This window comes from Dendrobates tinctorius, unplaced genomic scaffold, assembly GCF_039654945.1.
Source record: "Dendrobates tinctorius isolate UK_male_01 unplaced genomic scaffold, ASM3965494v1 ptg000290l, whole genome shotgun sequence".
Lineage (NCBI taxonomy): Eukaryota > Metazoa > Chordata > Amphibia > Anura > Dendrobatidae > Dendrobates > Dendrobates tinctorius.
In genome coordinates, this window is record NW_027361957.1 from 1,273,037 (window position 1) to 1,298,911 (window position 25,875).

The 25,875-nt window shown below is 42.7% G+C and overlaps 1 protein-coding gene across 1 annotated transcript in view; it reads left to right on the top strand.

Annotated features, from left to right (window-relative positions):
- Nucleotides 1–25,875, top strand: part of TRHDE (thyrotropin releasing hormone degrading enzyme) — a 1,336,029-nt gene that overhangs the window by 791,718 nt on the left and 518,436 nt on the right. The window contains exon 7 of the mRNA XM_073559980.1: nucleotides 5,211–5,276. Coding sequence (XP_073416081.1) covers nucleotides 5,211–5,276 — 66 coding nt within the window. The remainder of the gene's footprint in view (nucleotides 1–5,210; nucleotides 5,277–25,875) is intronic.

The window sequence follows — 25,875 nt, forward strand, 5'->3', positions numbered from 1 at the left end:
CTAATGGCGTATCAAAAAAATCTGAAGAGGGCATGTGTCCCGAGGAACATCTAGGAAGTAAAATGTACACTTCCACAGTCCTGGAATCTGGTGACTGGCACTGTAGTGCCTCATATGTGACACTTCATAGAAACAAAAAGAAGCCACTCATCTCCTTAGTGGCAGCCCCTAACTTTATGTCAGTGCCCCTGTTGTCTCCAATGGCAAGTGGGCTTTCCTGTTTGTCCAAGGCCCCAGCACTTGTGCGGGTGTGCAGAGGGGTGAAGCGACCATGTTTATTATATTAACCTTTTGTATTGACTAATAACATTGCAAATAATAAATGCGCACATTGTGGTATACAGTACATATGTAATAATAATGGAGAATGCTATATATTTATAAGACAAAATCTCATATAATAGATAAAGAGATGATGCTATGTAATGTGGAAAGGATTAGGGAAAAAGCACAACTGGGCAGCAAACCTAGGGCAGCCGACCTGCCAGATACCGTATTTTTGTGACCATAAGATGCACTTTTTTCCCCCAAAATCAGGAGTAAAATGGGGGGTGCGTCTTATGGTCACAATGTACCTGTTTGATGTGGTGAATCGGGACCATCGGGACCTCCAGAGGTGAAGCGGGCCTTCCGCGATGGAGCAGGAGCGGTAGCCGCCGGCGGGGCAGCGGTAGCCTCCAGCGGTGAAATGGGAGCTCTGGAGGGAGCCGCCAGCGGGGAGCGGGAGCCACCAGTGGTGAAACTGGGCCTAAGAGGTGGAGAGGGGAGCCACTGACGGTGGAGCTTGAGCCGCCGGCGGTGAGGCAGGGGCTCCGGCAATGGAGGAGGAGCCGCTGGCGGTGGAGGAGCCACTGGCGGTGGAGGAGGAGCCACCGGCAGTGGTGTGGGAGCCACCAGCATTGAAGCGGGGCCTCCGGCGGTGGCATGGGGGGCTCCGGCAGTGGCGTGAGGGGGCGGCGGCGTGGGAGCCACCAGCGGTAAGGCGGCACTGCGTGAGCCGCCGGTGGCTAAGTGAAGGAAGTCTGCCGCCAGCGGTGAGGCGGGGGCTCTGGCAGTGGAGGAGGAGCCGCCGGCGGTGGAGGAGCCGCCGGCGGTGGTGTGGGAGCCACCAGCATTGAAGCGGGGCCTCCGGCGGTGGCATGGGGAGCTCCAGCAGTGGCGTGGGGGGGCGGTGGCATGGGAGCTGCCAGCAGTAAGGCGGCACTGCGTGAGCCACCGGCGGCTATGTGAAGGAAGTCTGCAGCCACGCGCTAGACAGGAAGTAGGGGGTTCTCCATGCCGGTCACATGCTGCAGTGACATCATACAGACTACAGAGGCCAGGTTAGCACAAAACTGCCTCTGTAGTACTGTCAGTGTCACATCAGCTTGTGATCTGGATGGGAGAACGTTACTTCCTGTCTAGCGTTTGGACTACGGTAAAAAAAAAGTTTAAAAAAATAAAGCACTATCACTTCTCACACTATCACATGAAACAACACATATGGCGCCTTATGGCTCATAATCACTTGCGAGAGACTCGCACGATTCTCGTGTGAGTCTCTCTCATGAAAACCTGGGATTGCCGCCGGCACTGGCGGCAGTCACCGGCTTTCATGCGAGACTTGCACGAGAATCGTGTGAGTCTCTCGCAAGTGAGTATGAGCTCTTATAGGTGACATACGGTATCTTCTGATACAGGCTGTCCATGGTCACATACTGGCAGCACTTTGGATGAAGCACATGCCCGCTCCGTCCAAGGCACTGCCCCCTTTGGTACACGTGGTGATTCCACATGTATTCATTGAACACATGCGGAATCACTACATCCTATACATTGGGTGGTGCGCCTCCGCAAGATACAGTACCATAAATATGGTAGACATCATGCAGTCTATAAAGATGCACCACATGTCTGGTTACGCAGGGAAGCCGGAGGCTTTCCTGTGCGCATAGTGGAGATGGGATTTCATAAAATGCTGTAACATCTGGACGCTGCAGGTTGGATGCTGCGGATTTACTGTACTGACCGTGGAAACATACTGTACCCTAAGTGTAGCAATAAGCTGTATGAGTTTAACCACTTTTTTTCTCTGAAATGCCACAGCATTTCAGAGAAAAATAAAGTGGCTAAAGTCATACAGCCCATTGTTACGCTAATGCGGTACACACTGCTTATGAATTGGACAGCCCGTACTTTAAAAGCCACCTGGAGACTAGTCAGACACGTGGGTCCTCGGCGGCTTCTCCCCATCCGCTCCCATTGAGTGACAATTTTCTTTCTGCATGCATGTACAGGAAGAGACCTGTCAGTGATGGGCAGCAGGAGGGCAAAAGCCAAAGCACAGTACAGTGTGTTTTTCTCTGAAAAAAGTGAAGCATACCGTACCAGCCAGTGTCTGATACATGCTGTCCGAGGATTACGGTAGCATGTATCAGCTGTCAGGTTCCCTTTTAGGCCGGGATCACACTACTGTATGTGATGCGAGAAACTTGATCGAGTCTCTCACATTAACACTCAGCACTGCCGCTGGCACTCGGACCAAAGCTGCCCGCTACATGTACGGTATTTCTATGCAGCCGCAGCTCCGGTCCTGAGAGCCGGCAGCAGCACCGGGTGTTGATGCAAGAGACTCATGCGAGTTTCTCACATCACACATGGTGGTGTGATCCCAGCCTTAGTGTTTACGGTACCATACTTCGGCATTGGAAGGTGAGCAGCATTCATACGTGAACAGATGCATGATTTGGTTCGCTTTGACGGTAGGAGGTCAGCACTACTCACTTCCCAGTCCAGAAGCAAACGGTGCCAGACCCATCAAAAAGTACAAGATTTCACCAATCTGTGCACACTTTTTTTTTCATCATGCCACATAAAGTGGTTGAAAAATCATAAGTACGGTACCGTATGACAAATTGGTACCAATGAAAACTCCAGCTTGTTTCATTAAAAAAAACTCTCCCACGTACGGTAAACAGAAAAATTATGGTACCGCAGAGTTTGTGGTTACAGTACGGTAATTACGGTACTGACCGGTATTACCATAATTTTATTATGCATTGTCTACGGGACCGTATAATGGACTTTCCTATTCCACAGTACCATACTTTACAGACATTATCATCACTGTCCCCATTGGGGCTCACAATATCTCTATCTGTATGTGTTTGGAGTGTGGGAGGAAAGTGGAGAACCCGGAGGAAACCTACACAAACACTGGGAGAACATACAAACTCCTTGCAGATGTTCTCCTTGTTGGGGTGTTGTTCCATGCCACAGTTTAGCACAACCTGTGGCCCTCCAGCAGCAGATCCCTCACCATAACAGTGTCAGCAGCTGGACAAAGTACCGCACTGATACCTTAATTTTGTATTTTCTTGCAGAAAGATACCATACTATCGTGTACCATACTCTCCTGGAAAGATGTCAAAGCAGAAAAGGATTTCATATAAAATCCCTTTTAAATTGGAGGTAGTGAAGTACGCCAAAGAACATGGCAACAGAGCAGCGGAGAGACACTTCGGGCCACCTCTAACTGAGAAAATGATACGGGAATGGAGGAAACAGGAGGAACAGCTGCAAAAAACGGACAAAGAAAAAAATGTCTTCGTGGGCATGCTGCAAAGAGACCACATTTAGAAGTGGATGTGAAAGATTGGATCATACGTCACAGGAACAATGGATATTCTGTATCTACAAAAATGATCATTTGTGAAGCTAAAAGTCTTGCTGCAGAGAAAGGCATTGCAGACTTCACAGGATCACCATCATGGTGCTATAGATTTATGAAGAGATGTGGCCTTGCTATGCGCACAAAAACTAGGATTGCACAAAAAATGCCTATAGAATACGAGAACAAGATTTTGTCTTTTCACAAATTTGTACTGGAAGCAAGAAAGAAAAATGGATATAAAATGACTCAGATTGGAAACATGGATGAAGTCCCGTTGACCTTCGATGTTCCATCAAACAAAACTGTCGATGTGAAAGGTGCCAAAACTATAGCCATGAAGATCTCAGGGCATGAGAAAACCCATTATACAGTAGTGTTGTCCTGCTGTGCATATGGCACCAAACTGCCACCACTGCTGATTTTCAAGAGAAAAACCATGTTCATATTCATGAAAAGGGACGGATGGACGAAAATGGCATGAAGATATGGATAGAAAAAGTGTGGTCCAAACGTCCTGGAGGGCTTCTGAAAAAACCTGCTCTATTAGTGCTTGACCAGTTCAGGGCACACATAACTGAAGCCACAAAAAGGAGATTTAAAGAAGAGAAAACCCATCTTGCCATAATTCCTGGGGGGCTTACCAGTCAGTTGCAACCTTTGGATGTTTCCATCAATAAGCCATTTAAAGTTTTCATGAGAGAAGAGTGGAATAAATGGATGGCTGCTGGAAATCATGACCTGACGCCAACTGGACGAATGAAGAGGCCCACTATCACACAAGTTTGTGAATGGGTGAAAACCTCATGGCAGTCAGTTAAAGATGAAGTCCTTCAAAAAATGTGGCATCAGCAATGAATTAGATGGCTCTGAAGATGATATCCTCTATGAACAGAGTGAAGACAGTGATACTAGTGATTCTGAGGAACCAAGCATCCTAAATGAGGACAGTAGTGATGAGGAGTTCCTGGGGTTCCCCGATGACTGAGGAGTTTCCGTACCAATAATGGTTGTTAATGCTGCTGCTGAGTTCTGTTTTCATTTGCATGGGTGAAATATTATGTTATTTATGTTATTAAATATTTTACCCCATTATTTGCTTCAAAAACTTTTTTTTTTCCTAATTTCAACCTCTAAAACCTAGGTGCGTCTTATGGTCCGGTGCGTCTTATAGTCCGAAAAATACGGTAAGATTGAACCATTTTTCTGTACACCTCCAAATATAGCCCCCTCCACGCGCAATCAAACCCGCAATCACCTACATGTATGTCATATTGTGTTTAGTGTTTAAACAGCAGCTATAAGTATCCTAGAAAGCTCAGCTTGAATAATATATTATTATACAAGCAGTTCTCTGACAAAAAAAAATCTCTTATAACAACATGTGTGGCACATGGCAGTACTGTGTACAAAAATTGCTTCAGGGTAAAACATTGCAATCAGTCTATTGAACATATCAATCAGAATTCTGACAGTTATGTTTCCATCCATCTTCATAAGACAGTATACCTAATTTTTTTTCACTGGGTCTAAAATATTTTCTTTTCTATTTCATCCACAGGGAGCAGCTTTAATTCGAATGCTGGCTAATTTTATGGGCCATAAAGTATTTCAAAGAGGACTACAGGTACGTTAATTCTTATAAAAGTAGCATACTGTGTATGATCGTACTGATTTATTTTTCATAATTTCATTGCAATATTAAAGCCATGTCTTGGATGAACTTATAACAAATTAAGGCTGCGAGGCACTTTGTAGAGTCAATAAAAATAGTTGTAAGATCCATGTGAGAACAAGCTAAAGTGTTAATGTTGAAACTACACATTATTTGTGTATAGGCAAAAGGGAATGGGAAGCTGTGAAGTTGGTTTACACTTTAATAATATGTGAAAACATAAAGTATTTTTTTGTTGGGGGCTTTTTAGAGGAAAAAAAGGAAAGTAGAATGACACACAAGCATCAATGTCCGAAACATATTGATCGCTCTTGTTTTTTTATTTCCATCATTAAGAACAAATTGAAAGGGTTGCATATAATATTAATGACATATCCAGTGTGTACTTCAGCAATATAATAAAATATATTGATTACCTTTTCATTGGAGATATCATCACTATCAGATCATCTGTTATATGCTTATGTGGAGGTCAAATGTAAAAACTGAATGTAGCTTTGCAGAACAGCCATGTTCAACCCATAGTGACCTCTGCTGAGAACTGCTGATTTCCTTAAATTCATGAGAATAGGAAATGATCTGCAGCTCTTGATAACAAAATACATCACATTCTGGTGGTGGGGTGTCCATGGGAATTACAGTGCTTGCACAATATCTCAGGCTCAGGTGGATCAGCAGGTCACAGAGATAAGTGACCTGTCAGTCATTGGCAGGAGGCATGGGGACCCGAAGTTTGCGTCTTGGTAAGAAAAAAAATCTGCTGCTCTCTCTCTTTGTCTCTCTCTCTGAAACAGACTTCCCCTGGAACTTCTTACATTGCAGTGAACTTCTGTGGAAAGTCCATGATCAGTGTATAGATCTTGACAACAACTGTTAGGTACGAATGCCAAACTTTTAAGTTTGTGTTCGCTCATCTCTAGATAGGAAAAAACATTTTTTTAATACTTCTGATCTCCTCATGACATAGCCAAATTCCATTTTTTTGCATTTTTGTTTTTATATTCCCATCTTCAAAGAGCCATTACTTTTTTATTTTTAAAAATGTATGGGCTTGTTGCATTGTGGGAAAATTATACTGGAAAATGGGAAATAAATTCCAAATATGGTGAAATTGTGAAAAGAACATTTTTTGGCAATTGTTTTTGCAGCATACATTGCATTGTAAAAATAAATTTGCAGTATGACTTTCTTAATCAGTACGACTACGGCGATGCCAAAATTGTCCATTGTTTATTTTTTGAAGTGAAAAAAATCTGAATTTTGAAAAAAAAAATTTTTTTTATTGAGTTTATATTTTTTAAGACCTGTAAAGTTTTCATTTTTTTGGTTGATGAAGCATTTTTTGCTGAATAGTTGCAATAAAAATAAACCACAATATTGCCATTTTTATTTTTTTCCTGTATGTAGTGTTTACTGATTGGGTTAATTATGTTTAAAGTTTGGTAGGTCAACCTTTTCTAAAGGCAAAAAACACATATGTGTATTTAAAAAAAAATATCTCTAATTTTCACATTTTTTAACTTTTTTTTTTACCTTTCACAGTATTTATTAGTCCCCTTAGGAGACTTGAACCTGAGATTGTCTGATAACTTATACTATACTCAGCAATACCACAATATTGCTGCATATAGTAAAAATCACAGTCTCCTTTGAATGTTGGGTTTCATGAAAGCTCTGAAATGAAAGCCATAGAAGTCTTCAACTGGCCTTCAGCTGTTATAGCAACCCATTGGCACCAAATGATTGTACTATGGGAGCGCAACTGGGTGCAAAGAATGATGTGCTACCATTGTCGCTGCACAGTTAATGCCACTGCCAAATTGACAGCGGCAGTAAACAAGTTAAGAGTTGCATGTGGAGCTCCAATCCACGCATGGCTGTTAGGGGTTGGTGATGGCTGTAACACACAGCCATTACCTGCCAGGTGTGGAGTAAGCTCACCCCATGAGCTTGTGCCATACACCCGTTACCAACATATCTGTACAACGGACATCAGAAAAATGTTAAAAACCTGCGTTGAGGGTGCGAAGCCTGTAAAAGATTTAATTAGAAAATATCTGGTGAGTAAAATAGGATTTCTTAACCTGTAAGGTAGACCTTACTAGTGAGATCCTCCTTTGATCGTAAGGTGCAGTTGAGCAGACAGTTTGGACAGAAGTGAATATTTACTACATAGATCTTCCTATGGTTGAAATAATCATTATTAAATACTTTGTGGTGTAAAATTTTTTGGAAAGAATGTCACTAAAAGCTTTGTCAAGTTTTCATTTGTCAGACAAAATTAAAATAAATGGAAGTCAAAGTTTATTTTCTGCCATGTTTCACTAAAATTAGAGTTGTATATTTTTTAGGATTGTACAGAAGCAGGAACATGCTTTCTAATTCTTCAACATTACTTTAACAGCAAAGATGAAAATTGGCTTTGTGATAGTTATGTGTCAGTTTTTGTAACAACCAAATCTACATTAACCAATTTAAAGCAAACAGAAAGAACATTAAAAATAAACAAAAACAATGAAAAACAATGAAAGTCATTTATTCTTGTGAAATCTGTTTTGGGGAAATCATTTTACAGGCGGCAGTGGATGATGAATTATTTATAATGTGGTATACTACGTAGAATTGTCCCTTAAAGTAAATTGATGTTCACCTGAAATACAATTATGCTAACACAGAGAGAGCAATCAATCTTATCTGCTCTTGGTAAGCTTTTTATTTGGAATTTTAAATAAACTACATTTTGGGATCAGGTCACATTTAGCACCCTTGTCTTATCCGTTAAGGGCCTGTCACACTAAGCGATATCGCTAGCAATATCGCTATAACATCACAGGTTTTTGTGACGATATAGCGATATTGCTAGCGATATCGCTATGTGTGATACTTACCTCCGACCGCTCCCCTGCTGATTATCGCTGATCGCGCGAGAACATCCTGGACCGTTTCTCGTCGTCAGCTTCCTGCTGGGCTTCCTGTGGCACCGACGAGCGACGCGTGGAGCCGGGCGGGAGGATGTCAGGATCACCTCATCTGACAGGTAAGTAGCGACCCCCGACCCCTGCTATGTCACTGGTGAGATCTGCCTGTGTGACAGCTCACTAGCGACCACTTAGCGATGCACCAGCGATCCTGACCGCGTCATATCGCTGGTCGGGATCGCTGGTGCATCGCTAAGTGTGACAATACCTTTAAACCTCGTGAAACACAAAAATTAACATAACAAAACAACAATTATACAAGACTTCATGCTCTGAAGGAAGCATGTCTGCTTTAGAAATATAATTTTAATATGATTTGCTATGACTGCTTTTAAACTGCATCTCGTAATCTCCGGGAATGCATTGCAGAAATTGCTATATAAATCTGCTTATTAGATGTTTCCCAAAGGGGGCAGTAGCAATAAGAATCTCCGATAAGCTAAGCCTAATTAAAGCTTTTATAGACACATAGTATGAGAGCTAAATTCTATTGTAATGTTACACTAATTCCCAAAGCGTATACTTGTCTCCCATGCCAAAGAAGGTTAAAACTACAATTGAAAAGCTGTGTTGGCTTACTGGGTTTTAAAAAGACTTTAATTCTGTTCTGTTACGCAGTTTATATTGCGTCTTCCAGAATAAAAAAAAAACTACTGAGAATACTGTGACTTTTTTTTCACAGCTATTTGGTTAAGTAGGTTGTAGATATATTGGGATATGTGGGTAATTATGTTTTCAACTTTACCCTTTTACATGGACTTGACATGGGGTGAACGTAATGTGGGGTGGACACAATTAATAGTCTCATTGTATGCAGTCTATATTTGTATGTATTCACCAGCAGTTACAATTAAAGATATTGCGTAATAGTATTAATATTATTATTATATAAGTTTGGAACCTGTGATTTGCATGAAAAATAATAATATTAAAATCTATCATTACATTTTTCTTTCTAATTTAAAGGGGATGTTTATTGCAGCTGATCAGAGGGTATCTGGGTCTGATAACCCCTTACTGATCTTTCAGTACACTGCTCTGATGTGCACAGCCCTTTCATTAGCTACTTGTACAGAGTGGCGGCTTGATAATAAGTCTATACATCCATTCACCATTCTCCAAGAAGCATAAAAATATAAAAATATGCTATAATTGATCTGACCAACAAGATAGTTACAATTTTTGCAAATTGTGAAACTAGAAAAATCAAGCTCTTGTACAATTATATGATTGAAAAGTGAGAAATAAATTACTCATTTGCCATGTGCACACATTAGGCTGGTTTCACATTAGCGCTTTTTAAGCGCACGCACGGCCGGGGGTAGCTCCGCCCCCGAGCCGGCTCTCTGCCCGGCGTGCCCGCCCCTTGCTTGTAGCACCGCCTCCTATCGCACAGCGGCGCCTGCGATCGGCGCACCCTATCTTTAGCATAGGGTGCGCAGATCGTGCGCAGGCCGTGCGCTAGTTGCGCTTTGACCTGCGCTGCGCACTTTTGACGGTGCGCCGTGCGCGCCAAAATCCAAAAAGTTTGATTTTGGCGCGCACGGCGCACCGTCAAAAGTGCACAGCGCAGGTCAAAGCGCAACTAGCGCACGGCCTGCGCACGATCTGCGCACCCTATGCTAAAGATAGGGTGCGCCGATCGCAGGCGCCGCTGTGCGATAGGAGGCGGTGCTACAAGCAAGGGGCGGGCACGCCGGGCAGAGAGCCGGCTCGGGGGCGGAGCTACCCCCGGCCGTGCGTGCGCTTAAAAAGCGCTAATGTGAAACCAGCCTTAAACATTTGGGTCAGTATTTTGCATCAGTATTTGCAAGCCAAAATCAGGACTGGAACAATCAGATATATAATATACTTTATATAATAATATAATAATTGTAATAATATAATAATTATTATATATAATATATATAATAGAAACATGTCACCGCTTTGGTATTTTTCACCAACTCCAGGTTTTGGCTCACAAATACTTATAAAAAAACAAATACTCAATGTGTGAATGTGGCCTCAGGAGACAAATGACTGTAAAAAAATGAAAAATGGCAATTGCCAGAAAGAGCTAAGAAAATATTGCTGACATAACTTAATTATTATCACAATTAGTTGTTTTTCTTTTCTAAAGACACAGCTGAGATAGATTTTTCTCAAGAAGTTAGAAGTTGCCAGTTAAAAACACAAGACTGATTCATTAAGATGCTTACACCAGAAATCTGGTGTTAACACCTTGATAAGTTGCAATATTTTTATGCAACTTTGTGCAATTTTTGTGCAATTAGCTACTGGGTGAGACATGAAATGCCTGTGAAATTCATCGTAAGTTGTGATGAGCGAATTTGTTTGGATTCGGCTCCAAATATGATCGGAATCAAATTTTTTTTGCAATATTCATTGAACACAGCAGAACGTCATTAGAGTCGATGGGAGTAGGTTACCAAATATGTTCGGAACCGATCATAAGACATACATTCAGTACGAATATTTTTTCAATATGTCTCAAATATGTCAAAATCAGATTCGGGGACAAATTCTTAACAAATTTGCTCATCTCTAATCTTAAGGAACACCTTTAAAGGGCATAACTTACCCACGTGGTCAAAATTGTTGGTGCCCCTTGCTTAATGAGAGAAAAACCCACAACGGTGACAGAAATAACTTGAATATGACAAAACTAATAATAAATCAAAAATTTATTAAAAAGAACAAATGAAAGTCAGACATTGCTTTTCAATCATGCTTCCACAGAATTTTTTAAAAAAAATAAAGCTCATGAAATAGGCCTGTACAGAAATGATAGTACCCATAACTAAATATTTTGTTGCACAACTTTTTGAGGCAATCACTGCAATCAAACGATTCCTGTAACTGTCAATGAGACTTCTGCACCTTTCGACAGGTATTTTGGCCAACTCCTCAAGAGCAAACTGCTCCAGCTGTCTCATTTTTGAAGGTTGCCTTTTCAAGAGGTCATGTTTGAGCTCTTTCCAAAGATGCTCAATAGGATTTAGGTAAGGGTTCATAGAAGGTCACTTCAGAATAGTCCAATGTTTTCCTCATAGCCAATCTTAGGTGTTTTTAGCTATGTGTTTTGGGTCATTATCCTGTTGCTAGACCCATGACCTGCGACTGACACCAAGCTTTCTGACCCCGGGCAGCACATTTCTCTCTAGAATCCCTTGACAGTCTTGAAATTTCATTGTACCCTGCACAGATTTTGACACCCTGTGCCAGATGCAGCAAAGCAGCCCCAGACCATAACAGAGCCTCCTCTATGTTCCACAATAGGGTCAGTGTTCTTTTCTTGATATGCTTCATTTTTCCATCTGTGGACATAGAGCTGATGTGCCTTGCCAAAAAGTTCCATTTTTGTCTCATCTGTCCATAGGACATTCTCCCATTTGTTGCTTATCAACTTATAGTTTGGCAAATTCCAGTCTGGCTTTTTCATGATTATTTTTCAACAATGGTGTCTTCCTTCGTCTTCTACCATGAAGTCCACTTTGGCTCATACAACAACAGATGGTGGGATCTGATACTGATGTTCCTTGAGCTTGAAGTTCACCTTTAATCTGTGTAGAAGTTTTTCTGGGCTCTTTTGTTGCCATTCGTATTATCCATCTCTTTGATCTGTCATCAATTTTCCTCCTGTGGCCACGTCCAGGGAGGTTGGCTACAGTCCCATGGAGCTTAAATTTCAGAATAATATGTGCAACTGTAGTCACAGGAACATCAAGCTGCTTGGAGATAAGCTTATAACTTTTACCTTTAACATGTTTGTCTATAATATTCTTTCTAATCTCCTGAGATAACGCTTTCCTTCGCTTCCTCTGGTCCATGTTGAGTGTAATACACACCACATCACCAAACTGCGCAGTGAGTATCTGTAGCCCTCTATACAGGACCACTCACTGATTCCAAGATTGTAGACACCGGTGATGTTAATTAGTGGACACACCTTGATTGAACATGTCCCTATTGTCACATTATTTTCAGGGATACCATCATTTCTGTCCAGGCCTATTTCATGAGTTTTATTTTTTTTTAATTCTGTGGAAGCATGGTTGAAAAGCAATGTCTGACTTTCATTTGTTCACTCTCATAGATTTTTTGATTTCTTATTATGTTTGTCAGATTCAATTATTTTTGTCACCATTGTGGGTTTTTATGTCACTAAACGAGGGGTACCAACAATTTTGACCATGTGTGTACTCTAGAAATGTGTTCCAGCTGCTATCTGGCATATATTTCAGGCGATGGCACACGCTGTTTATCAAACATGTTTGATTCATTAAGTGGTCCACTTAATGGGAACCTGTCAGCAGAATTATGCATAGTAACCTACACACAGTGTCAGGTCAGCATGCTGAATAGAATGATATCTTGGTCGATGAAATCTGTCATGTGGCTGTTTCTTTATTTTCAGTTTTGTGTTAATGATATGCTCATATCCTAAGGTGGGGTTCATGTATGTGTTTCTCTGCTTAGCTATTCATAATGTATACTGCTAACAGGTCATTGATCTCTCACTGCCTTGCCCCTAGTTTGCATAACGAATACCATCACATACAGAATAAAAAAAAATGTTTCTGCAGGCAGGTGCTGGCGGTGCCATCTTGGTGGAGGAGATTTTTTTTCTTCTCCAGCAAGATCGTGCTGCTGGTGCCTGAGCAACAGCAGCTATCGAATTTCTATACAAACTGCTACTGTGCTCGGAAGTTTGCTAGGAAGTTAGAAGGGTTAAAAGTTAATCAGCAATTTCTCATTTTTTCAACAAAATTTGTAAAACCAATTTTTTACAGACCACATCCTATTTAAAGAGACTTTGATGGACATATCTGACAGAAAATACACAAAGGTAACCCCATTTAAAAAGTGCTCAAAACCTCATTCAATAAATGTATTAATCCTTTAAGATTCCATAATAGTTAAAACAATGTGGATGGAAAAAATGAAAATTTTACTTTTTCCCACAAAAATACTGTTTTAGCCCCAAATATTGCATTTTCAAAATGGTAATAGGAAAAAATGGACCATTTAACCCCTTTCTGCCATCAGACATACTATCCAGTCCATGTGCCCTGGGACTTAATTCACAGGGATGGGATAGTATGTCATGATTATCACAGCTAACACCCGCAACAATGTGTCAGGGGCGGTCACGGACCGCCCCGACACGTTAACCCCTTGTACAACGCGATCAAACATGATCGCGGTGTACCGGGGGTTAAAGGGAAGCATCGGCAGGGAGGGGGCTCCCTCCGTGCTTCCCTGAACCCCCCACGGCAGCACAATGTGCAGCGCTGCTGCGGGGGGCTCTTTCCCTACAGGCCCCTGGATCCAAGATGGCGACGGGGACCTTCGGGGGCCTGTAGGGAGCTGACTTCCTCACTGCCTGCAAAGCGCAGGCATGAGGAAGTCTGCAGCAGTGCCTGTGACAGATTGCCGATCTGTCACAGTGATCTGTGATGTGACAGATCAGCGATCTGTCACAGGACAGTGATGTCCCACCTGGGACAATGTAATAAAGTTAAAAAAAAGTGTAAAAATAATCTTAAAAAGATAGCTAAATAAATTAGTGAAAAAAAAAAAAATATTCCCCAATAAATTCATTTTTTGAAAAAAACAAAACAATAAAAGGACAAAAATTTGGTATCGCCGCGTCCGTAACGACCCGCCCTATAAAACTGTCCCATTAGTTAACCCCTTTAACGAACCCCTTAAAAAATAAAAATAAAAAATGAAGCAAAAAAGAATGATTTATTATCATACCACCGAACAAAAAGTGCAATAACGCGCGATCAAAAAGAAGCATATACATATACATGATGCCGATGAAAACGTCAGCTTGTCCCGCAAAAAATGAGCCACCATACAGCAGCATCCGTAAAAACATATAAGAGTTATAGCTCACAGAATAAAGCGATGCAAAAATAATTATTTTTTATGTAAAATAGTTTTCATTGTATAAAACCCGACAAAACATAAAAAACGACCTAAATGAGGTATCGCTGTAACCGTACTGACCCAAAGAATAAAACCGCTTTATCAATTTTACCGCACGCGGAATGTTGTAAACGCACCCCCCAAAAGAAATTCATGAAACGCTGGTTTTTGATCATTCTGCGTCACAAAAATCGGAATAAAAAGTGATAAAAAAAGTCTCACGCCCGAAAATTGTACCAATAAAAACGACAACTCGTCCCGCAAAAAATAAGACCTCACATGACTCGGTGGGTAAAAATACGGAAAAATTATAGCTCACAATATGTGGTGAAGCAAAAACTATTTTTACAAAAAAAAGCATCTTTTAGCGTGTGTCAGCTGCCAAACTTAAAAACAGCCATAAATAGTAAATCAAACCCCCGCTATCACCCCATTAGTTAGGGAAAAATAATAACATAAAAAATGTATTTATTTCCATTTTCCCATTAGGGTTAGGGTAGGGCTAGGGATAGGGTTAGGGCTACGGTTAGGGCTAGGGCTAGTGTTAGGGATAGGGTTAGTGTTAGGGTTAGGGCTAGGGTTAGGGCTAGGGTTAGGGCTGAGATTAGGGTTAGGGGTGTGTTGGGGTTAGGGTTGGAGTTATAATTGGGGGGTTTTCACTGTTTGGGCACATCAGGTGCTTTCCAAATGCAACATGGCGTCTGATCTCAATTCCAGCCAATTCTGCGTTGAAAAAGTCAAATGGTGCTCCCTCCCTTCCAAGCTCTGCCATGCGCCCAAAGTGTTTTACCCCCACATATAGGGTATCAGCATACTCTGGTCAAATTGCAAAACAACTTTTGGGGTCCAAATTCTCCTGTTACCCTTAGGAAAATAAAAAATTGGGGGCAAAAACATCATTTTTATGGAAAAAAATGATTTTTTATTTTCACTCCCAGGCGCTATAAACTTCTGTGAAGCACTTGGGGGTTCAAAGTGCTCACCACACATCTAGAGAAGTTCCGTGGGGGGTCTAGTTTCCAAAATGGGGTCACTTGTGGGGAGTTTCAATAGTTTAGGTACATCAAGGGCTCTCCAAACACACATGACACCCGCAGACCAATCCATCAAAGTCTGCATTCCAAAACGTCACTACTTCCCTTCCGAGCCCCGATGTGTGCCCATACAGTAGTTTTCTCCCATATATGGGGTGTCAGCGTACTCAGGACAAATTGGACAATAACTTTTGGGGTCCAATTTCTCCTTGTACCCTTGGGAAAATAAAAAAATGGGGACTAAAAGATGATGCTTGTTGAAAAAATACGATATTTTTTTTTCACGCCCAGTCGTCATAAACTTCTGTGAAGCACTGGGGGGTTCAAAGTGCTCACCACACATCTAGATAAGTTCCTTAGGGGGTCTAGTTTTCAAAATGGGGTCACTTATGGGGGGTTTCCACTGTTTAGGTACATGAGGGGCTCTCCAAAAGCAACATGACACCCGCAGGCCATTCCATCAAAGTCTGCATTCCAAAACGTCACTACTTCCCTTCCGAGCCCCAATGTGTGCCCATACAGTAGTTTTCTCCCACATATGGGGTATCAGCGTACTCAGGACAAACTGGACAATAACTTTTGGGGTCCAATTTCTCCTTGTACCCTTGGGAAAATAAAAAAATGGGGACTAAAAGATGATGTTTGTGGAAAATATACGATTTTTTTATTTTCACGCCCGGGCCTTATAAACTTCTGTGAAGCACTGGGGGGGTTCAAAGTGCTCACCACACATCTAGATAAGTTCCTTGGGGGGTCTAGTTTCCAAAATGGCATAATTTGTGGGGGGTTTCTACTGTTTTGGTACATCAGCGGCTCTCCAAACGCGACATGGTGTCCTATCTCAATTCCAGCCAAAAACGTCAAATGGCGCTGCTTCCCTTCCGAGCTCTGCCATGTGCCCAAATAGTGGTTTACCCCCACATGTGGGGTATCAGCGCACTCAGGACAAATTGCACAATATCTTTTAGGGTCCTGTTACCCTAGGAAAAATAAGAATTGAGGGTGAAAAGATCATTTTTCTGGAAAAAATATGATTTTTTAATTGTACGGCAGTATGTTCTAAACTTCTGTGAAGCCCTTGAAGGTTCAAAGTTCTCACCACACAGCTAGATAAGTTCCTTGGGGGCTCTAGTTTCCAAAATGGTGTCATTTGTGGGGGGTTTCCACTGTTTTGGTACATCAGGGGTTTTCCAATCGCGACATGGTGTCCGATCTCAATTCCAGCCAAAACGTCAAATGGCGCTGTTTCCCTTCCGAGCTCTGCCATGCACCCAAATAGTCATTTACACCCACATGTGGGATATCAGAGTACTCAAGACAAATTGCACAATAACTTTTAGGGTCCTGTTTCCACTGTTTAGGTACATCAGGGGCTCTCCAAACGCGACATGGCGTCCGATCTGAATTCCAGCCAATTTTGCATTGAAAAAGTCAAACGGCGCTCCTTCCCTTCTGAGGTCTGCCATGCGCCAAAACAGTGGTTCCCCCCACATATCATGCATCAGCGTACTCAGGACAAATTGCACAATAACTTTTGCAGTCCAATTTCTCCTGTTACCCTTGGTAAAATAAAAAAAATTGAACATGAAGTATTTTTTTGTGAAAAAAAGTTAAATGTTCATTTTTTTTAAATATTCAAAAAATTCCTGTGACACACCTAAATGGTTAATAAACTTCTTGAATGTGGTTTTGAGCTCCTTAAGGGGTGCAGTTTTTAGAATGGTGTCACTTTTGGGTATTTTCTATCATATAGACCCCTCAAAGTGGCTTCAAATGTGATGTGGTCTGTAAAAATAAAATGGCGTTGCAAAAATGAGAAATCGCTGGTCAATTTTTAACCCTTATAACTTCCTAACAAAAAAAAATTTGGTTCCAAAATTGTGCTGATGTAAAACATGTGGGAAATGTTATTTACTAAGTTTTTTGTGTGCCGTATCTCTGTGATTTAAGGGCATAAAAATTCAAATTTTGAAATTTTCGCCAAATTTCTGTTTTTTTCACAAATAAACGCAAGTTATATGAATGAAATTTTACAACTAACATGAAGTACAATATGTCATGAGAAAACATTGTCAGAATCACCGGGATCCATGGAAGCATTTCAGAGTTATAACCTCATAAAGGGACAGTGGTCAGAATTGTAAAAATTGGCCCGGTCATGAGCGAGCAAACCACCCTTGGGGCTTAAGGGGTTAATTAATTGTTCAGTTTCTCCCGAGTATAAGAATACCCCACATATGGTTGAAAACTACTGTTTGGGCACATGGCAGGGCTCCAAAGGAATGGAAAGGATTAAACTTTTGGAGCGCAAAATTGTCTGACACCATGTTGCATTTGCAAAGTCCCTGACATGCCCAAACAGTTGAACCCCCTGCAAATAACTCCATTATGGAAATTACACCCACAAGAAATTTACCTAGATATGTGGTGAGCACGTCCAATCCGCAGGAGCTTCACAGTGTTGTGCCTCAGCAGTGCCGCCTCTAGTCGTGCTCGCCTGTGTGCCTCAGCCGTGCCCGCCGTCCAGTGCTATAGTGGTTACCGGCTGTGTGAGCCGCAGCTGTGCCGCCTCTAAGTCGTGCCCGCCTGCTTATGCCACCGTCGGTACTGCCTGCCGGTGCCCCAGCCGTGGTTTCCGTGCTCCCTTGCACGCACGCTGGTTTTCGCACTGTGCCTTTTCGTGCTACTCTTGCACAAAGTCTTTTGCTTAATTTGCTCTGCTCTGAACCCTGTCTTGCCTGCCGGATTCCGTAACCTGCCAACCGCTGCCAGAGGTCCGGACCTAGATGACTGCAGCCTGATGTCCGGAGCTGATTTCTGCAGTCTGATTCCTGGACCCTGTCGGTCGATGCCAGCACCCCGGATTCCGATGCCACCGTACCCTATCTTGGTCCCTGGCGTGTCCTCTGCACGCGCAGGCCTCCATCCTGTATCTTTCCCTGGCATGTCTCTTCGCACGCGCAGGCCACCATCCCTGTACCTGTCCCTGGCATGCCCCTTGGCATGCGCAGGCCTCCGTCCTGTGAACCTGACCCGCGCATGTTCGCTGACACGCATCCTGTTTCTAACTTTATCTTGTCTCCTTGCATGGAACCCTGGTTTGCTTACCAGACGTCCGGAACCTGCCAATTACCTTCAGAGCTACAGAACCTGATGTCCCGGTTGATCGTTGCCTGCTGTCCGGAGTCCGATGTCCTCGTGCCTCTGTCTACCATCTGCACGTACCATGCTTTGGACCTCGGCGTGCCCTTGCACGCATCTTGCTTTATGTACTTTGTGTGTTCACGTTTTGCACCTGTTATACCCTGAAGTTTTCCTCATGCCTTGGACCTCGGCGTGCCCTTGCACGCATCTTGCTTTATGTACTTTGTGTGTTCACGTTTTGCACCTGTTGCACCCAGAAGTGTTCCTTAATGAAGTTTCCTTGAACTAACGTCTTGTCTCGCCTTGTCTTGTTTCCCTGAGCCGGCCGTCTGGTCCAGCTGCCATGGTGGCTCACCCCTTGGTCTTGCCCCTGACACTCCCTGTATAGGGGGTGGTTCCTCACTAGGTCAGCTCGCCCTAGGTGGGTGGGTGCCACGGCCCAGAGGGTCCACTCATTCAAGAAAAATGACTCAGCTTAAGCTGACGCTCATCTCACACGGCATTTTATAATGTTGAGATTAGTGTTGAGCGATACCTTCCGACATCGGGAAATATCGGATCGGATTGGATCGGACCGATACCCAAAAATTATCGGATATCGCCGATTCCGATACCGGAAACCAATGCAAGTCAATGGGACAGAAATATCTGAATTAAAATAAACCCTTTCTTTCCTTGTAGGTTAATTCTATATGAAGGAAAACAACTAAGAATAGTGTAGAATGTATTGGGGGAGGTGGAGGAGACATTAAAGGCATAGAGGTTTAGCCCAATCAAATGGAATAGCAGGAATTAATTTTTTTTTAAGACGTTCGGAGTTACAAAGATATTGACTATGTTAAAGGGGTTGTGTAGCACTAGAGGGAGACGATCAGAAAAGGCACATGTTGGCGGAGTGTTGGAACGGAGAGCTTCATCTAGCTTGGAGGTTGACTGAGCCCCTGACCCGGAGGACTTGGCACGGATGCGGGCACCTGTATGCACAACAGACTGTGAGTAAAGCTTTGGAACTACATGCCCTGGTGTCCTCCAGTACTGGAACTCAGTATCGGAATTCCGATACCGCGAATATCGGCCGATACCCGATATTTGCAGTATCGGAATGCTCAACACAAGTTGAGACATGAAAATAAAGTAAATCAAATTTTTCCAACAAAAGTGTTCCTTTTCATTTCCACAAGGATATCAGGAAGAAGTGAAGCATAGAATTTGTTGTGCAATATCTCCTGATTATAGCAATGCCCTATGTGTGGTGGAAATCAACTGTTTGGGCAAGGTTCCACAGTGCAGGGTTTAGAAGGGAAGGAGCATCTTTTGACTTTTGGAGAACAAAAATGTCTGGCATAGATAGTGGATGTCATGTTGCATTTGAAGGGCATCTGATGTGAATAAACAGTGAAAACCCTCCACAAGTGAAACCATTTTGGAAATGATTTACCTCGAGGAACTATTATCTAGAGGTGTGGTGAGCACCTTGAACCCACAGTTGCCTCACAGAATTTTATAACTTTGAGCCACAAAAATGAAAAATACTTTTTTTACACCAAAGATGTTGCTTTAGCTCAAAAATTTTCATTTTCACGTTGATACTGTAAAAGAAAAAAATGTAACTCAACATATATAGTGCGATATCTCCTGAGTATGCTAATAACCCATACTACTATTTGGGCACACGGCAGGGCTCGGAAGGGAAAGAGTGCTAATTAAATTATAGAGTGCAATTTTCCCTGAAATAGATTGCAAATGACATGTCACATCTCAGCCCCTGACATGCAAAAACAGCAGAATACCTCACAAGTGACCCCACTATGAATACTACACTTTTTGAGGAATTCATCTAGGAATGTACTGAGCATTTTTAACCCTTAGGTGAATCACAGATTTGTATAACATTAGCTGTGTCATTGGAAAACTATCATTTTTTTCCACTAAAATGTTGCTTTGATCCCAAGTTTCATTTTTCAAAATGGATAATAGGAGAAAAACTACTTTTGAGGTACAGTGCAAAGCTCAGGAGGGATGAAGCGCCAAATTGGAGTATAGTTTTTGCTTGAATGGTTTGAGGGTGACATGTCACATTGTTAGATCCCCTGAGGTGCCAGAATATCACAACCCCTCTTAAATGACCCCATTTTGCAAACTACATCTCTCAATGAATTCATATAAAGAGAAAGTAATCATATTGACAAGACATATGTGACACTGAATTTTATTCCATTGAGCAGTGAAGAAAAGATAATTATACACTCACTGGCCACTTTATTAGGTACACCATGCTAGTAAGGGGTTGGACCCCCTTTTGCCTTCAGAACTGCCTCAATTCTTCGTGGCAGAGATTCAACAAGGTGCTGGAAGCATTCCTCAGAGATTTTGGACCATATTGACATGATGGCATCACACAGTTGGCGCAGATTTGTCGGCTGCACATCCCTGATGCGAATCTCCCGTTCCACCACATCCCAAAGATGCTCTATTGGATTGAGATCTGGTGACTGAGGAGGCCATTTGAGTACAGTAAACTCATTGTCATGTTCAAGAAACCAATCTGAGATGATTCGAGCTTTATGACATGGCGCATTATCCTGCTGAAAGTAGCCATCAGATGTTGGGTACATTGTGGTCATAAAGGGATGGACATGGTCAGCAACAATACTCAGGTAGGCTGTGGCGTTGCAACGATGCTCAATTGGTACCAAGGGGCCCAAAGAGTGCCCAGAAAAAATTCCCCACACCATGACACCACCACCACCAGCCTGAACCGTTGATACAAGGCAGGATGGATCCATGCTTTCATGTTGTTTACGCCAAATTCTGACCCTACCATCCGAATGTCGCAGCAGAAATCGAGACTCATCAGACCAGGCAACGTTTTTCCAATCTTCTACTGTCCAATTTCGATGAGCTTGTGCAAATTGTAGCCTCAGTTTCCTGTTCTTAGCTGAGAGGAGTGGTACCCAGTGTGGTCTTCTGCTGCTGTAGCCCATCTGCCCCAAAGTTCGACGCACTGTGCGTTCAGAGATGCTCTTCTGCCTACCTTGGTTGTAACGGGTGGCAATTTGAGTCACTGTTGCCTTTCTATCAGCTCGAACCAGTCTGCCCATTCTCCTCTGACCTCTGGCATCAACATGGCATTTCCGGCCACAGAACTGCCGCTCACTGGATTTTTTTTCTTTTTCGGACCATTCTCTGTAAACCCTAGAGATGGTTGTGCGTGAAAATCCCAGTAGATCAGCAGTTTCTGAAATTCTCAGACCAGCCCTTCTGGCACCAACAATCATGCCACGTTCAAAGGCACTCAAATCACCTTTCTTCCCCATACTGATGCTCGGTTTGAACTGCAGGAGATTGTCTTGACCATGTCTACATGCCTAAATGCACTGAGTTGCCGCCATGTGATTGGCTGATTAGAAATTAAGTCTTAACACACAGTTGGACAGGTGTACCTAATAAAGTGGCCAGTGAGTGTATATTTACCACCAAAATGTTGTTTGCCCAAGAAGTTACATATTTACATAGGGAATCGGGGAATGAAGCCATTTTTACCTATTTCCCAGTGTGAAAATCTAAAATCTGGGGCTAAAACAAAATTTTAGAGGTTAATATTTATTTTTTTATTTACTGCCCAATGGTATAAAACTATGTGACCCAACTGTGGTATCAATATAATCACTGCATCCTTAGATGAATTCATTGTTTGTAAAATGGGTCTGTTGTGGGAGTTTCTGCTGTTCTGGCACCTCAGAGGCTCTGCTAATCTGACATAGTACCCTCAAACCAGTCTATCAAATCTGAACTCCAATCTGAACTCCAATAAGGCACATATTCTATTCTGAGATTTGCGCTGTGTCTCAAATGTAGTTTTTGACCACATATGGGGTATTGGAGTACTCAGGAGAATTGCAAAACAAATTTTCAGGTCCATTTTCTCCTGCTATCCTTGTTAACATGAAAAAAATTGAGGCTAAAACAACATTTTTGTGGGAAAAATATGTTTTTTTTCATTTTCACAGATCAATGTTATCAAATTCTGTGAAGCATCAAAGGGTTCAAGATGCTCAAAACATATATAGATAAATACCTTGAGGGGTCTAGTTTTCAAAAAAGGTTCTTCCACTGTTTAAGAATGTCAGGGGATCTCTAAATGTGACATGACACCCGCAGACCATTCCATCAAAGTCTGCATTCCAAAACTTCACACTTTCCTTTATAAATACTGCCATGGGCCCAAACAGTAGCTCTCCTCCACATATAGTGCATCATTGCACAATATTGCAAAACAAATTATGGGGAACATTTTTGTGGGTAAAATGTGATTTTTTTTAAATTTTCACAGCTCTACGTTATAAATTTCTGTGAAGCATCTGGGGGTTCAAGGTGCTCACCACACAATTAGGTAAGTTCCTTGAGGGGTCTAGTTTCCAAAATGATGTCATTTATGGGGGGTTTATACTGTTTAGGCACATCAGGGGATCTGCAAACTCAACATGGCATTTGCTAATTATTCCAGTAAATAAAGGTCAAATGGCACTCCTTCCCTTCCAAGCCCTCCTGTGCACCCAAACAGTAGTTTTCCTCCAATTATTGGGAATTGGCACACTCAGGAGAAATTGAACAACAAATTCTATGGTGCAATTTCTCCTATTGACCTTATGAAAATGCAAAATTTGGGATTAAAAACTATTTTTGTGGGAAAAATGTTATTTTTTATTTTCCCTGCTCAATGTTATAAACTTCTGTGAATAACCTGTGGGTAGAGGTGAGTGACTTTTGGTTTTTTAGGGTCGAGTTTCGTTTCGTGAAACCCGACTTTTCCAAAAGTCGAGTCGCGCAAGATTGTCCGATTATAGGGAAAAGTCGGGGTCGTCCCGAAACACGAAACCCAATGTAAGTCAATGGGGAATAAAAGTCGGCAGTGAGAGGAGGACAGGAAACACACCTACAGTGCCCATTTGAATGCCAAAAGCATCAATTCTTCTTACTTAAGCTTGTCAACCTTAATTAATTTCATAATACAAGTTACGCACTGAAAAATGGGGGTTATTTGGCTAAAGTTGTGGGGGGGGGAGGGCTGGCTCCAGGTTTTCGTGTGCCTTGGGCGAAAGAGAGCCCCTTTAACACATACCACAACTCATCATGCTCCGACACGGCAGAGAAATAGCGGTATAGTACAATGAAAAATACTTCACTTTTTACATCTCATGACGAGGCCCATCTATTTCTCCATACAGAATCATTGGTCCCATATAATGTTTGAAACAGTATATGATGAGCTCCACATAATGCTACAGTATATGTTGGTCCCCATGGATGATGCTCCACTGTCTTATGGGCCCAAATAATGCTCCAAACATAATGGGCCCCATTTCTAATGCTCTAGTGTATAATGGGCCCTGTAAATGCTGCTCCAGTGTCTGATGTCCACCTTTGGAATGTTCCAGTGTATGGTGGGCCCCATCTATCACTCTCCAGAGTATAGTGCTCCCCAAAAATTGCTGTCCCAACATAGAAAACAATCAAATAAGTCTCCTCGCTAGGGAATCCCTGTACTAGTCTGGACTCCTCGTCGTCCCCATCTTCCAACTCACTGCACAGTATTTCAACCTTGCAAGTGCTGTGATCCTGAGCAAGCAGGGGGGGCCCACTCGTTGGCGACGGCACTGGCACAGGGCCCCTGATAGTACGGTGGTGTGTCTGATGGCGGGTGGGCCGAACCTGCACTTTCATCTGCAGCTTCCTCTTTGTCACCGTGTAAGATGGAACTGTATATGGGAAGGGTAACCTGAGTTTCATCAGGGTCAGATTCAGGCCGTGTAGCGTGCGAGGGGAATGTAGTGGTCTGGGTCAATGTACCAGCAGATTCATTGAGCAGTGGCTGGGCATCAGTGCACTTGTGTCGCCCCCAGGAGTACGGTCGCCACAGTGGCATTACCTTCCTCCTAGGGAGTGTGATGTCATGCTTGGGAGCAATGAAGGATCTCTCTAGCAGGTTAACTGATTGGGCGGCGTTATTCCCACGAGTCATGACCCTCCAAACAGCGTTCATGAAGGCAAAGTGTTTGTTTTACGTGGGCAGTATGGTTGCAAAGCTGAACCTTAAAGGAATGTCCAGAAGGGCACCACCAGGAGTGTAGCCTACTGTTAAATTCGACTCCACCTGGGAAACCTCAACCATGCCAGCTACAGAACAGATGCACACATTGCAAGCTTAATTCCGTTAACGAACGAGACTCCGTCATGCCCCGCTGTCCGAGTCCGGCTTACTAGAGGGACACGTGAGGCTCTGGCACATGAGATTGGCCAATAACTGGTGTGTCATGCCCTTACATGTCCGTGGCTGCATGTGCGCTACACTGAAAAGGCCAGCGTTTGTCGCTTACAGGTGCAGATAACCCGCTGAACAACGTAAGTGATGGGGATCACTGATTACAATTATTACCCGCGAACGATGATTTCCCAGTAAGTGCAGGTCAACCGCAGTTCCGGAATTAGGCCTAACCGTCATTCCTGAAAAAATTAAAAACTTACGTGTGCAAACCACAGGTGCTGTAGCTTGCTTAACAGCTCGCCAGCCGTTCTCACGCCCAGTATGGATTACACGTGATTGCACAAAGGTGAGAAAGGGTACCTTATCCCCAGATAACATGTATGGATAGCATAGTGTACACATTCAAAATATATGTCTATACATCAGGAGGCAGGCTCAGACGGTGTTAGGCCCAGTATGGATTGCACGTGATTGCACAAAGGTTAGAAAGGGTACCGTATCCCCAGATAACATGTATGGATAGCATACACATTCAAAATATATGTCTATACATCAGGAGGCAGGCTCAGACGGTGTCAGGCACAGTATGGATTGCACGTGATTGCACAAAGGTTAGAAAGGGTACCGTATCCCCGGATAACATGTATGGATAGCATAGTGTACACATTCAAAATATATGTCTATACATCAGGAGGCAGGCTCAGACGGTGTTAGGCCCAGTATGGATTGCACGTGATTGCACAAAGGTTAGAAAGGGTACCGTATTCCCGGATAACATGTATGGATAGCATAGTGTACACATTCAAAATATATGTCTATACATCAGGAGGCAGGCTCAGACGGTGTTAGGCCCAGTATGGATTGCACGTGATTGCACAAAGGTTAGAAAGGGTACCGTATCCCCAGATAACATGTATGGATAGTGTACACATTCAAAATATATGTCTATACATCAGGAGGCAGGCTCAGATGGTGTCAGGCACAGTATGGATTGCACGTGATTGCACAAAGGTTAGAAAGGGTACCGTATCCCCGGATAACATGTATGGATAGCAAAGTGTAAACATTCAAAATATATGTCTATACATCAGCAGGCAGGCTTAGACGGTGTTAGGCCCAGTATGGATTGCACGTGATTGCACAAAGGTTAGAAAGGGTACCATATCCCCGGATAACATGTATGGATAGCA